This window comes from Microplitis mediator, chromosome 9 (genome assembly GCF_029852145.1).
Source record: "Microplitis mediator isolate UGA2020A chromosome 9, iyMicMedi2.1, whole genome shotgun sequence".
NCBI classification, from domain to species: Eukaryota; Metazoa; Arthropoda; class Insecta; order Hymenoptera; family Braconidae; genus Microplitis; species Microplitis mediator.
This window is the reverse complement of record NC_079977.1, coordinates 1,080,997-1,097,599: the sequence shown is the minus strand read 5'-3', so window position 1 is coordinate 1,097,599 and position 16,603 is coordinate 1,080,997. Positions and strand designations below refer to the sequence as shown.

At 21.2% G+C, this 16,603-nt stretch overlaps 1 protein-coding gene across 1 annotated transcript in view; it reads right to left on the bottom strand.

Moving 5' to 3' along the window:
- LOC130674591 (uncharacterized) overlaps nt 1–16,111 on the bottom strand; it is a 46,706-nt gene extending 30,595 nt beyond the window's left edge. Inside the window, exon 1 of the mRNA XM_057479962.1 lies at nt 15,898–16,111. Coding sequence (XP_057335945.1) covers nt 15,898–15,915 — 18 coding nt within the window. The 5' untranslated portion in view covers nt 15,916–16,111. The remainder of the gene's footprint in view (nt 1–15,897) is intronic.
- Between the last annotated feature and the right edge of the window lie 492 nt (nt 16,112–16,603).

Here is a 16,603-nt window from a genome sequence, read left to right as displayed (position 1 = left end):
AAAAAAAATTATCAATTTCTATCAATTTACTATGAATTTTCTATCGATTTTCTATCATAGAAAAAAAATTATCAATTTCTATCAATTTACTATGAATTTTCTATCGATTTTCTATCATAGAAAAAAAATTATTAATTTCTATCAATTTACTTTGAATTTTCTATCGATTTTCTATCATAGAAAAAAAATTATCAATTTCTATCAATTTACTATGAATTTTCTATCGATTTTCTATCATAGAAAAAAAATTATTAATTTCTATCAATTTACTATGAATTTTCTATCGATTATCTATCATAGAAAAAAAATTATTAATTTCTATCAATTTACTATGAATTTTCTATCGATTATCTATCATAGAAAAAAAATTATTTATTTCTATCAATTTACTGTGAATTTTCTATCGATTTTCTATCATAGAAAAAAAATTATTAATTTCTATCAATTTACTGTGAATTTTCTATCGATTTTCTATCATAGAAAAAAAATTATTAATTTCTATCAATTTACCATAAATTTTCTATCGATTTTCTATCATAGAAAAAAAATTATTAATTTCTATCAATTTACTGTGAATTTTCTATCGATTTTCTATCATAGAAAAAAAATTATTTATTTCTATTAATTTACTATGAATTTTCTATCGATTTTCTATCATAGAAAAAAAATTATTAATTTCTATCAATTTACTGTGAATTTTCTATCGATTTTCTATCGTAGAAAAAAAATTATTAATTTCTATCAATTTACCATGAATTTTCTATCGATTTTCTATCATAGAAAAAAAATTATTAATTTCTATCAATTTACTGTGAATTTTCTATCGATTTTCTATCATAGAAAAAAAATTATTTATTTCTATTAATTTACTATGAATTTTCTATCGATTTTCTATCATAGAAAAAAAATTATTAATTTCTATCAATTAACTATGAATTTTCTATCGATTTTTTGACAGAAAAAAAATTATTAATGTCTATCAATTAACTATGAATTTTCTATCGATTTTCTATCATAGAAAAAAAATTATTAATTTCTATCAATTAACTATTAATTTTCTATCGATTTTCTATGACAGAAAAAAAATTATTAATTTCTATCAATTTACTATGAATTTTCTATCGATTTTCTATCATAGAAAAAAAATTATTAATTTCTATCAATTTACTATGAATTTTCTATCGATTATCTATCATAGAAAAAAAATTATTAATTTCTATCAATTTACTATGAATTTTCTATCGATTTTCTATCATAGAAAAAAAATTATTAATTTCTATCAATTTACTGTGAATTTTCTATCGATTTTCTATCATAGAAAAAAAATTATTTATTTCTATTAATTTACTATGAATTTTCTATCGATTTTCTATCATAGAAAAAAAATTATTAATTTCTATCAATTTACTGTGAATTTTCTATCGATTTTCTATCGTAGAAAAAAAATTATTAATTTCTATCAATTTACCATGAATTTTCTATCGATTTTCTATCATAGAAAAAAAATTATTTATTTCTATCAATTTACCATAAATTTTCTATCGATTTTCTATCATAGAAAAAAAATTATTTATTTCTATTAATTTACTATGAATTTTCTATCGATTTTCTATCATAGAAAAAAAATTATTAATTTCTATCAATTTACTATTAATTTTCTATCGATTTTCTATGACGGAAAAAAAATTATTAATTTCTATCAATTTACTATGAATTTTCTATCGATTTTCTATCATAGAAAAAAATTATTAATTTCTATCAATTTACTATGAATTTTCTATCGGTTTTCTATCATAGAAAAAAAATTATTAATTTCTATCAATTTACTATGAATTTTCTATCGATTTTCTATCATAGAAAAAAAATTATTAATTTCTATCAATTTACTATTAATTTTCTATCGATTTTCTATGACGGAAAAAAAATTATTAATTTCTATCAATTTACTTTGAATTTTCTATCGATTTTCTATCATAGAAAAAAAATTATTAATTTCTATCAATTTACTATGAATTTTCTATCGATTTTCTATCATAGAAAAAAAATTATCAATTTCTATCAATTTACCATGAATTTTCGATCGATTTTCTATCATAGAAAAAAAATTATTTATTTCTATTAATTTACTATGAATTTTCTATCGATTTTTTGACAGAAAAAAAATTATTAATGTCTATCAATTTACTATTAATTTTCTATCGATTTTCTATGACAGAAAAAAAATTATCAATTTCTATCAATTTACTATGAATTTTCTATCGATTTTCTATCATAGAAAAAAAATTATTAATTTCTATCAATTTACTTTGAATTTTCTATCGATTTTCTATCATAGAAAAAAAATTATTAATTTCTATCAATTTACTATGAATTTTCTATCGATTTTCTATCATAGAAAAAAAATTATTAATTTCTATCAATTTACCATGAATTTTCTATCGATTTTCTATCATAGAAAAAAAATTATTTATTTCTATTAATTTACTATGAATTTTCTATCGATGTTTTGACAGAAAAAAAATTATTAATGTCTATCAATTTACTATTAATTTTCTATCGATTTTCTATCATAGAAAAAAAATTATTAATTTCTATCAATTTACTTTGAATTTTCTATCGATTTTCTATCATAGAAAAGAAATTATCAATTTCTATCAATTTACTATGAATTTTCTATCGATTTTCTATCATAGAAAAAAAATTATCAATTTCTATCAATTTACTATGAATTTTCTATCGATTTTCTATCATAGAAAAAAAATTATTAATTTCTATCAATTTACTTTGAATTTTCTATCGATTTTCTATCATAGAAAAAAAATTATCAATTTCTATCAATTTACTATGAATTTTCTATCGATTTTCTATCATAGAAAAAAAATTATTAATTTCTATCAATTTACTATGAATTTTCTATCGATTTTCTATCATAGAAAAAAAATTATTAATTTCTATCAATTTACCATGAATTTTCTATCGATTTTCTATCATAGAAAAAAAATTATTTATTTCTATTAATTTACTATGAATTTTCTATCGGTTTTTTGACAGAAAAAAAATTATTAATGTCTATCAATTTACTATTAATTTTCTATCGATTTTCTATGACAGAAAAAAAATTATCAATTTCTATCAATTTACTATGAATTTTCTATCGATTTTCTATCATAGAAAAAAAATTATTAATTTCTATCAATTTACTTTGAATTTTCTATCGATTTTCTATCATAGAAAAAAAATTATCAATTTCTATCAATTTACTATGAATTTTCTATCGATTTTCTATCATAGAAAAAAAATTATCAATTTCTATCAATTTACTATGAATTTTCTATCGATTTTCTATCATAGAAAAAAAATTATTAATTTCTATCAATTTACTTTGAATTTTCTATCGATTTTCTATCATAGAAAAAAAATTATTAATTTCTATCAATTTACTATGAATTTTCTATCGATTTTCTATCATAGAAAAAAAATTATCAATTTCTATCAATTTACTATGAATTTTCTATCGATTTTCTATCATAGAAAAAAAATTATTTATTTCTATTAATTTACTATGAATTTTCTATCGATTTTTTGACAGAAAAAAAATTATTAATGTCTATCAATTTACTATTAATTTTCTATCGATTTTCTATGACAGAAAAAAAATTATCAATTTCTATCAATTTACTATGAATTTTCTATCGATTTTCTATCATAGAAAAAAAATTATTAATTTCTATCAATTTACTTTGAATTTTCTATCGATTTTCTATCATAGAAAAAAAATTATCAATTTCTATCAATTTACAATGAATTTTCTATCGATTTTCTATCATAGAAAAAAAATTATTAATTTCTATCAATTTACTATGAATTTTCTATCGATTTTCTATCATAGAAAAAAAATTATTTATTTCTATTAATTTACTATGAATTTTCTATCGATTTATTGACAGAAAAAAAATTATTAATGTCTATCAATTTACTATGAATTTTCTATCGATTTTTATCATAGAAAAAAAATTATTAATTTCTATCAATTTACTATGAATTTTCTATCGATTTTCTATCATAGAAAAAAAATTATTAATTTCTATTAATTTACTATGAATTTTCTATCGATTTTTTGACAGAAAAAAAATTATTAATGTCTATCAATTTACTATGAATTTTCTATCGATTTTCTATCATAGAAAAAAAATTATTAATTTCTATCAATTTACCATGAATTTTCTATCGATTTTCTATCATAGAAAAAAAATTATTTATTTCTATTAATTTACTATGAATTTTCTATCGATTTTTTGACAGAAAAAAAATTATTAATGTCTATCAATTCACTATTAATTTTCTATCGATTTTCTATGACAGAAAAAAAATTATCAATTTCTATCAATTTACTATGAATTTTCTATCGATTTTCTATCATAGAAAAAAAATTATTAATTTCTATCAATTTACTTTGAATTTTCTATCGATTTTCTATCATAGAAAAAAAATTATCAATTTCTATCAATTTACTATGAATTTTCTATCGATTTTCTATCATAGAAAAAAAATTATCAATTTCTATCAATTTACTATGAATTTTCTATCGATTTTCTATCATAGAAAAAAAATTATTAATTTCTATCAATTTACTTTGAATTTTCTATCGATTTTCTATCATAGAAAAAAAATTATTAATTTCTATCAATTTACCATGAATTTTTTATCGATTTTCTATCATAGAAAAAAAATTATTGATTTCTATCAATTTACTTTGAATTTTCTATCGATTTTCTATCATAGAAAAAAAATTATTAATGTCTATCAATTTACTATGAATTTTCTATCGATTTTCTATCATAGAAAAAAAATTATTGATTTCTATCAATTTACTTTGAATTTTCTATCGATTTTCTATCATAGAAAAAAAATTATTAATTTCTATCAATTTACTATGAATTTTCTATCGATTTTCTATCATAGAAAAAAAATTATTAATTTCTATCAATTTACCATGAATTTTTTATCGATTTTCTATCATAGAAAAAAAATTATTTATTTCTATTAATTTACTATGAATTTTCTATCGATTTATTGACAGAAAAAAAATTATTAATGTCTATCAATTTACTATGAATTTTCTATCGATTTTTATCATAGAAAAAAAATTATTAATTTCTATCAATTTACTATGAATTTTCTATCGATTTTCTATCATAGAAAAAAAATTATTAATTTCTATCAATTTACTATTCATTTTCTATCGATTTTCTATGACAGAAAAAAAATTATTAATTTCTATCAATTTACTATGAATTTTCTATCGATTTTCTATCATATAAAAAAATTAATTATTTCTATTAATTTACTATGAATTTTCTATCGATTTTCTATCATAGAAAAAAAATTATTAATTTCTATCAATTTACTTTGAATTTTCTATCGATTTTCTATCATAGAAAAAAAATTATTAATTTCTATCAATTTACTATGAATTTTCTATCGATTTTCTATCATAGAACAAAAATTATTAATTTCTATCAATTTACCATGAATTTTCTATCGATTTTTTGACAGAAAAAAAATTATTAATGTCTATCAATTTACTATGAATTTTCTATCGATTTTCTATGACAGAAAAAAAATTATTAATTTCTATCAATTTACTATGAATTTTCTATCGATTTTCTATCATAGAAAAAAAATTATTAATTTCTATCAATTTACTATGAATTTTCTATCGATTTTCTATCATAGAAAAAAAATTATTAATTTCTATCAATTTACTTTGAATTTTCTATCGATTTTCTATCATAGAAAATAAATTATTAATTTCTATCAATTTACTATGAATTTTCTATCGATTTTCTATCATAGAACAAAAATTATTAATTTCTATCAATTTACCATGAATTTTCTATCGATTTTTTGACAGAAAAAAAATTATTAATGTCTATCAATTTACTATGAATTTTCTATCGATTTTCTATGACAGAAAAAAAATTATTAATTTCTATCAATTTACTATGAATTTTCTATCGATTTTCTATCATAGAAAAAAAATTATTAATTTCTATCAATTTACTATGAATTTTCTATCGATTTTCTATCATAGAAAAAAAATTATTAATTTCTATCAATTTACCATGAATTTTCGATCGATTTTCTATCATATAAAAAAATTAATTATTTCTATTAATTTACTATGAATTTTCTATCGATTTTTTGACAGAAAAAAAATTATTAATTTCTATCAATTTACTATGAATTTTCTATCGATTTTCTATCATAGAAAAAAAATTATTAATTTCTATCAATTTACTATGAATTTTCTATCGATTTTCTATCATAGAAAAAAAATTATTAATTTCTATCAATTTACTATGAATTTTCTATCGATTTTCTATCATAGAAAAAAAATTATTAATTTCTATCAATTTACTTTGAATTTTCTATCGATTTTCTATCATAGAAAAAAAATTATTAATTTCTATCAATTTACTATGAATTTTCTATCGATTTTCTATCATAGAAAAAAAATTATTAATTTCTATCAATTTACCATGAATTTTTTATCGATTTTCTATCATAGAAAAAAAATTATTAGTTTCTATCAATTTACTATGAATTTTCTATCGATTTTCTATCATAGAAAAAAAATTATTAATTTCTATCAATTTACTATGAATTTTCTATCGATTTTCTATCATAGAAAAAAAATTATTTATTTCTATTAATTTACTATGAATTTTCTATCGATTTTTTGACAGAAAAAAAATTATTAATGTCTATCAATTTACTATGAATTTTCTATCGATTTTCTATCATAGAAAAAAAATTATTAATTTCTATCAATTTACTATTAATTTTCTATCGATTTTCTATGACAGAAAAAAAATTATTAATTTCTATCAATTTACTATGAATTTTCTATCGATTTTCTATCATAGAAAAAAAATTATTAATTTCTATCAATTTACTATGAATTTTCTATCGATTTTCTATCATAGAAAAAAAATTATTAATTTCTATCAATTTACTATGAATTTTCTATCGATTTTCTATCATAGAAAAAAAATTATTAATTTCTATCAATTTACTATGAATTTTCTATCGATTATCTATCGTAGAAAAAAAATTATTAATTTCTATCAATTTACCATGAATTTTCTATCGATTTTCTATCATAGAAAAAAAATTATTAATTTCTATCAATTTACTGTGAATTTTCTATCGATTTTCTATCATAGAAAAAAAATTATTAATTTCTATCAATTTACCATGAATTTTCTATCGATTTTCTATCATAGAAAAAAATTATTAATTTCTATCAATTTACTGTGAATTTTCTATCGATTTTCTATCATAGAAAAAAAATTATTTATTTCTATTAATTTACTATGAATTTTCTATCGATTATCTATCGTAGAAAAAAATTATTAATTTCTATCAATTTACTTTGAATTTTCTATCGATTTTCTATCATAGAAAAAAATTATTAATTTCTATCAATTTACTTTGAATTTTCTATCGATTTTCTATCATAGAAAAAAAATTATTAATTTCTATCAATTTACCATGAATTTTCTATCGATTTTCTATCATAGAAAAAAATTATTAATTTCTATCAATTTACTTTGAATTTTCTATCGATTTTCTATCATAGAAAAAAATTATTAATTTCTATCAATTTACTTTGAATTTTCTATCGATTTTCTATCATAGAAAAAAAATTATCAATTTCTATCAATTTACTATGAATTTTCTATCGATTATCTATCGTAGAAAAAAAATTATTAATTTCTATCAATTTACTGTGAATTTTCTATCGATTTTCTATCATAGAAAAAAAATTATTAATTTCTATCAATTTACTGTGAATTTTCTATCGATTTTCTATCATAGAAAAAAAATTATTAATTTCTATCAATTTACTATGAATTTTCTATCGATTATCTATCATAGAAAAAAAATTATTAATTTCTATCAATTTACTATGAATTTTCTATCGATTTTCTATGACAGAAAAAAAATTATTAATTTCTATCAATTTACTATGAATTTTCTATCGATTTTCTATCATAGAAAAAAAATTATTAATTTCTATCAATTTACTATGAATTTTCTATCGATTATCTATCATAGAAAAAAAATTATTAATTTCTATCAATTTACTATGAATTTTCTATCGATTTTCTATCATAGAAAAAAAATTATTAATTTCTATCAATTTACTATGAATTTTCTATCGATTTTCTATCATAGAAAAAAAATTATTAATTTCTATCAATTTACTATGAATTTTCTATCGATTATCTATCGTAGAAAAAAAATTATTAATTTCTATCAATTTACCATGAATTTTCTATCGATTTTCTATCATAGAAAAAAAATTATTAATTTCTATCAATTTACTGTGAATTTTCTATCGATTTTCTATCATAGAAAAAAAATTATTAATTTCTATCAATTTACCATGAATTTTCTATCGATTTTCTATCATAGAAAAAAATTATTAATTTCTATCAATTTACTGTGAATTTTCTATCGATTTTCTATCATAGAAAAAAAATTATTTATTTCTATTAATTTACTATGAATTTTCTATCGATTATCTATCGTAGAAAAAAATTATTAATTTCTATCAATTTACTTTGAATTTTCTATCGATTTTCTATCATAGAAAAAAATTATTAATTTCTATCAATTTACTTTGAATTTTCTATCGATTTTCTATCATAGAAAAAAAATTATTAATTTCTATCAATTTACCATGAATTTTCTATCGATTTTCTATCATAGAAAAAAATTATTAATTTCTATCAATTTACTTTGAATTTTCTATCGATTTTCTATCATAGAAAAAAATTATTAATTTCTATCAATTTACTTTGAATTTTCTATCGATTTTCTATCATAGAAAAAAAATTATCAATTTCTATCAATTTACTATGAATTTTCTATCGATTATCTATCGTAGAAAAAAAATTATTAATTTCTATCAATTTACTGTGAATTTTCTATCGATTTTCTATCATAGAAAAAAAATTATTAATTTCTATCAATTTACTGTGAATTTTCTATCGATTTTCTATCATAGAAAAAAAATTATTTATTTCTATTAATTTACTATGAATTTTCTATCGATTTTCTATCATAGAAAAAAAATTATTAATTTCTATCAATTTACTATTAATTTTCTATCGATTTTCTATCATAGAAAAAAAATTATTTATTTCTATTAATTTACTATGAATTTTCTATCGATTTTTTGACAGAAAAAAAATTATTAATGTCTATCAATTTACTATGAATTTTCTATCGATTTTCTATCATAGAAAAAAAATTATTAATTTCTATCAATTTACTATGAATTTTCTATCGATTTTCTATCATAGAAAAAAAATTATTAATTTCTATCAATTTACTTTGAATTTTCTATCGATTTTCTATCATAGAAAAAAAATTATTAATTTCTATCAATTTACTATGAATTTTCTATCGATTTTCTATCATAGAAAAAAAATTATTAATTTCTATCAATTTACTATGAATTTTCTATCGATTTTCTATCATAGAAAAAAAATTATTAATTTCTATCAATTTACTTTGAATTTTCTATCGATTTTCTATCATAGAAAAAAAATTATTAATTTCTATCAATTTACTATGAATTTTCTATCGATTTTCTATCATAGAAAAAAAATTATTAATTTCTATCAATTTACTTTGAATTTTCTATCGATTTTCTATCATAGAAAAAAAATTATTAATTTCTATCAATTTACTATGAATTTTCTATCGATTTTCTATCATAGAAAAAAAATTATTAATTTCTATCAATTTACCATGAATTTTTTATCGATTTTCTATCATAGAAAAAAAATCATTTATTTCTATTAATTTACTATGAATTTTCTATCGATTTTTTGACAGAAAAAAAATTATTAATGTCTATCAATTTACTATGAATTTCATATCGATTTTCTATCATAGAAAAAAAATTATTAATTTCTATCAATTTACTATGAATTTTCTATCGATTTTCTATCATAGAAAAAAAATTATTAATTTCTATCAATTTACTTTGAATTTTCTATCGATTTTCTATCATAGAAAAAAAATTATTAATTTCTATCAATTTACTATGAATTTTCTATCGATTTTCTATCATAGAAAAAAAATTATTAATTTCTATCAATTTACCATGAATTTTTTATCGATTTTCTATCATAGAAAAAAAATTATTTATTTCTATTAATTTACTATGAATTTTCTATCGATTTTTTGACAGAAAAAAAATTATTAATGTCTATCAATTTACTATGAATTTTCTATCGATTTTCTATCATAGAAAAAAAATTATTAATTTCTATCAATTTACCATGAATTTTTTATCGATTTTCTATCATAGAAAAAAAATCATTTATTTCTATTAATTTACTATGAATTTTCTATCGATTTTTTGACAGAAAAAAAATTATTAATGTCTATCAATTTACTATGAATTTCATATCGATTTTCTATCATAGAAAAAAAATTATTAATTTCTATCAATTTACTATGAATTTTCTATCGATTTTCTATCATAGAAAAAAAATTATTAATTTCTATCAATTTACTTTGAATTTTCTATCGATTTTCTATCATAGAAAAAAAATTATTAATTTCTATCAATTTACTATGAATTTTCTATCGATTCTCTATCATAGAAAAAAAATTATCAATTTCTATCAATTTACCATGAATTTTTTATCGATTTTCTATCATAGAAAAAAAATTATTTATTTCTATTAATTTACTATGAATTTTCTATCGATTTTTTGACAGAAAAAAAATTATTAATGTCTATCAATTTACTATGAATTTTCTATCGATTTTCTATCATAGAAAAAAAATTATTAATTTCTATCAATTTACTATTAATTTTCTATCGATTTTCTATCATAGAAAAAAAATTATTAATTTCTATCAATTTACCTCTAATTTTCTATCGATTTTCTATCATAGAAAAAAAATTATTAATTTCTATCAATTTACTTTGAATTTTCTATCGATTTTCTATCATAGAAAAAAAATTATTAATTTCTATCAATTTACTATGAATTTTCTATCGATTTTCTATCATAGAAAAAAAATTATTAATTTCTATCAATTTACTTTGAATTTTCTATCGATTTTCTATCATAGAAAAAAAATTATTAATTTCTATCAATTTACTATGAATTTTCTATCGATTTTCTATCATAGAAAAAAAATTATTAATTTCTATCAATTTACTATGAATTTTCTATCGATTTTCTATCATAGAAAAAAAATTATTAATTTCTATCAATTTACTATTAATTTTCTATCGATTTTCTATGACAGAAAAAAAATTATTAATTCCTATCAATTTACTACCTTTCGAACCTCTCGAACTATTCGAACATGTCGAATCTTCGAGGCGAATCTCGAATCGAATTGTTCGATTCGATCCGCCTCGAATAATTCGAAGTTCCGAGTATTCGCACACCCCTAAAAATACCAAATTTTCAATGATTTTTAAATAAATAAGAATAAAAAATAAAACAAAACGAATCTGTTCTTATTCTTTCTGTTTTTATTTTGTTTTCGATCTAAGTTTACTTCAAATTGCAGGGTAAATTTTATCGGAAAATTCTCTCCGTGTAGTTATTATAGAAAGATGGAGTTTATCTAATACTTGAAACGGGGATTTATAAAAGAAAATTTTGTATATACTTCAGATATCTGAAGTGGATACAGTTAAAATATGAATGGAGCCAACGCCTATTTCTGTACAATAAGGACGAGATTTGAAATTTTCCAAAATATCATCACCTCGGCATCCTCGAAAATGCAAAAGTCAGGTTGCTCCATATTAATTGCTGCAGACGTTCAGAACAAAGTTGTTCATGGCTTGCAGGTCTGAATTAAAATTGTTTGGAAAATACGGTTTTTAGAAGACCACGAGTCGTTGGAATAAAAAACGCGAAGACAAAAAAAATTCGGAATTTCTGATAAAATCATTACTCTCTAAATAATTAAAATTTCAAAGAGAGATTTTCTTTATTACGTCACTCGAGTATTCAGCAACAAATTTGGTAAGTGGTTCGCATGTCTAGAGTGAATAGTTTGGAAAATATAAATTTTTTAAGTCCACGGTTCTTAAAATTTAAAAAAAAATCATCAATTTCAAAGTAAATAAAATTCGGAAAAGAGTTTTGTTCTTTATTTTGTAAATTGGGTATTTAGCAACAAATCTTCTAAATAATTCGAAAGCTAAAAAGGACAATATGAGACGTATAAATTTTTTAAGTCTCCCGAGTCGAAATTTAAATCGTTGATCATCGAACGTACTCGACGTTGAAAACGTAAATTATACCTTTGAAAACGTAAATAGCTGTAAAAACCTATTTTAGACGCAGTTGACGTACGAAAATGTAAATAAGACTTGCGTAATCGTAGATACAACCTTTCAAAACTGCAATTTAAAAAACTAAACTATATCGGAAACACTTCATTGTCAAAAAAAAAAAAACATGCCTAGCAGTCAGAAGACGAGAAATAGAAATTTCAACTTTTGGGTCATACAGACTACCTACACTCAGATAATTAAGTAATTGTGTTTATTATGCTAAATTTTTAACTCCAATCATCTACCCTCTAAACCTGAAATAGTGAATTATCACTAATTCACAGTGTATACCCGTGAAAAAATATTCTGATCAGACTATATCAGACCTGATATGGAAATTGGCCATATCAGACTATATATGCTTTGATATAAGTATATCAGACTATATATCAGACCAAATTTATTTAAAAAAAATATGTAAAAAATAAATATCAATAAATTTTTATTGTGTATAAAAAAATCTATCGTGTTCAACTTTCATGACACATCTTTTCGAATACAATTTGAGGTAACTTGATATTTTTAACCTCTATAAAGGCTTATCAAATTATATCAAGTCTGATCAGGATTTTTATTCACAGGTATATCAATTTATATATATATATATATATATATATATATTTCAGACTATATAAAGTCATATCAAGTTATATCAAGCCTGATTAGGGATTTTTTTTTTAAGTATATCAAAGTATATATATAACTTTATAAGGTTATATCAGGCCATTTCAGGACCTATTAGAAATAAATATAACATTATATATGAGCTTATCAAGTTATATCAAGTCTGATATAGACATATCAAATTGATAAGGCTTGATCTGGCCTGATATGGCCAATTTTTATATCAGGCCAGATCAGGACCTATCAAAAATCAAATATGGACATATCAGATCATATCAGGCCAGATATGAATATATCAAAAATTTTGATATGGCCTTATCAGCTCATATCAAGCCTGATCAGAATATTTTTTCCCGGGTATTCACTATTTGCCACAGCTAAACTCGGCCACTTAGAATTAGTGCATATACACTCATATACCCAGTGAAATGATGCACTTATGAAAACATTGAAATTCACTGTAGTAAATAGTTCTAATGATAATTACTTATTAATGAGTTATGTTTTAAATCTACTGTGTAAAAAGTAAAATTTTCGCTATTTATACGTAAAATTCACTTTTCCAGTGAATTAGTTGATCACTGGAAAAAACAATGAAAATTTAACTATTTCAAGTTAGAGAGTAGAATGATTGAAACGTTTTTCAATGCAAAAATAGTGTTATAGTATTTTTTAATAGGATCAATAATTATTGGATGATAATTTCTGCAATAAATTTTGTAACAGTTACTATCAGGATGGTAACATTTATAATTTTTGATGATAACTGTTATCATCTAGATTATAAATATAACTATTTAGAATAATAATACTAATTAACTCTAGTTAACATACAGGATCGTAAAAATTATCATAAATATAGTGAATATTACAATCTAGATGAATTATACAATCATCTAGATAATATTCAATACTATCTGATTGATGGTAGAAATTTTTACCACAACTAGACAGTAACTCCTATTATTTAATTTTCTGAGTACATGGTTGTAATTTAAAGGAAATTAACAGAACTGAAACCTACGCAGTTAGAAAAAGTAGAGGGTCGAAATTTAAGGAAATCAAGAACAAAAGTCTGTCGATCAGTTGACCCTGCGGGCCAGCCTCAAAAACTTCCGCTGTTTTTGAGCTCTTTTAACTCGAAGACATTGATGTGAATCAATAGATTTTCAAGCCCTTCGAACTCGAAAATACTCTTGTATGCCATGATTTTCGGAAAAAAAAAAAAAAAAAAAACGTTTTAAACCATTTTTAACTTTCCATAAATTTTTTTAGTTTTTGTGGCGTCGTCGTGATAAATATCGCAGAATAGAAAAAATCATTAAATTATTTTTAAAAATTGTGTCCCAATGTATTCAAAATTTCTAAATGGTGTTTTTAAAATTTTTTTTTTTTTTTTCAGTATCGATTTTTAATTTACGATACTGAATTTAGCCGACATCCAATAATTTTCGGAGTTTTGAAAAACGATAAATTATAAAAGAAATAAATATTCTAAATGATTGCACCTATAGTTTTTTAATTTTCTGCGCGAGTATATTTTTATTAATTTTTTTTTTGTTTTAAATTCAATTGTGGAAAAAAAACTCTAAAAATCGTGAACGGTTTTCTAACTCCAGGATCATCATTAATTTTGGTTTACGTTTTAGTTCGAATATTAACCCTTCAGTGTCTGACCTTGAAACCCCACTTTCCGGTCTAGCAGAGCCCGATAGAATGAGAAAGAGCGCGAAACACATCTGACAGGGCCGTATTATAAGAGAAAAAATTTCACCTAAGCGGGAATTAAAAATTATTTTATTTTATTTTTTTAATTTATTGAATAATAAATATCGAAGGACTTAAATTCACAGTAAGAACAATATTTGGTTTCATTATAAATATAATTAAGCAATATTGCAATTACCTAGCGATGTATAAACTTTTTTAAATTTTTCCTCACGTCAACAATACTAACTACGGCACTGTTGATGAAAGCAACGCGAGATTCAAACGAGTGGAAGGGTACTCACAGACACACTACTACTTCACATGTCACTCATACTATACATGCTCACGGGACTCTATGATTCACGCTCTCCCCACTAGTCTCACACGGAGACGTTTCGAGATCCTCTGACCTCTGACTCTAAAGGGTTAACCCTTCAGCACCCGCGTTAGAGCAACGTAAAACATTACCCGCGTGATGAGAAAAAGTCCCACGCTTTGGCGCATCATAAATTTTGAGTTAAATAAAACAAAAATATTATACACTTTCCCAGTAATGACGTCATTATAATTTATTTAAATATTTCGCTTGTTTTTATTTTTAAATTTTCTAGTATGTACTTGTTTTTTATTTTTTAACTTTGTAAGTAATGACAGATGTAACGGCTAAAAAAAATGGCGATGATTGCCGAAAAGATTCGGAACTGTCCGAACTGAGCCGAACCGTATTAATTTTTACGCTTTACTTTGTTCGCGTGATGAGAAAAAGTCTCAGGGCTTTTTAAAATAAATCTTTTAAAAATATTTTTCATGTTCGAAATAATTTTTAAATTTAAAAATCATAAAAAGCATACAATTTTATTAAGATAGAAAAAATTTCACTAGGTTATTCCATTTCAAATTACTCAGAAAAAAATATTTGAAGTCAGGTGTGAGAAAAAAACTCATAGCGCGGGTGATGAAGGTTTAATACGATGATACAGCGACGAACGACTTTTGCACGCCTCATAAGCGAAGCGTTGAGGTAGTTGCTCTACTCTCAACATGTCATCTGATGAAAACTCGACTTTCGAAAATCGGGGTGAAAACAATAACTTCCCAATTTTTCGAAAACCGTCGATTTTCTTAGCGGGAAGTTAAAAAAAAATATATAAAAATTTTTAACTTACGTGATTTTGCTGTGCCATCTTCCGAGTTGAATTCAATATCTTCTGTTGGCGTCGTTTTTATCCCAAAGGTACAATTAAATTGTTAATAATTAAAATTCTAATCCTATTAATTAATAATAATTAAGTAATAAACTACTGTAAATTTAAATCTACTTATAATTAAGCTATCTAAATTAATTTAATTAATAAAAAAAATAAAAAATGTCGCAAATAAAAAATGTCGCAAATAAAAGATGAAACACAGTGCTCTGTATGAATACTGAGTATCGTCTGAGCCTGTACTAAGCATCTTCTAGGATAATCGAGACAACCGGAAGTATGTTCAGGATGTATCACTACGCCGAGAGTTTTACTCCCAGTTATTTTTAATTTCCCTTGTAAAGTTGTCACCAGCAATTATCATTATACAATTTTAATTACAATTTTATTAATTTAGCTGTTTCTATGTCAGTCATTCAAATCGTCGTTTGAAAAATTCAAATTTTTTTTCTATTGTTATTTTGTGAGAATAACTACAACCATTTTGGTGATTAGTATTTAAACATGGTCACATGACTGTACCAAGGTTTTATTTTACTTTAAATATGTCCAAATTGACGACTATAAAGTAAATGATCGAGCTTGGAAATACTATTTCTTAAGTTTCCAATAATATTTTCAATTTATATTTTTTATTGCAATTATTAGATTTAGTGAATTTTCCCCA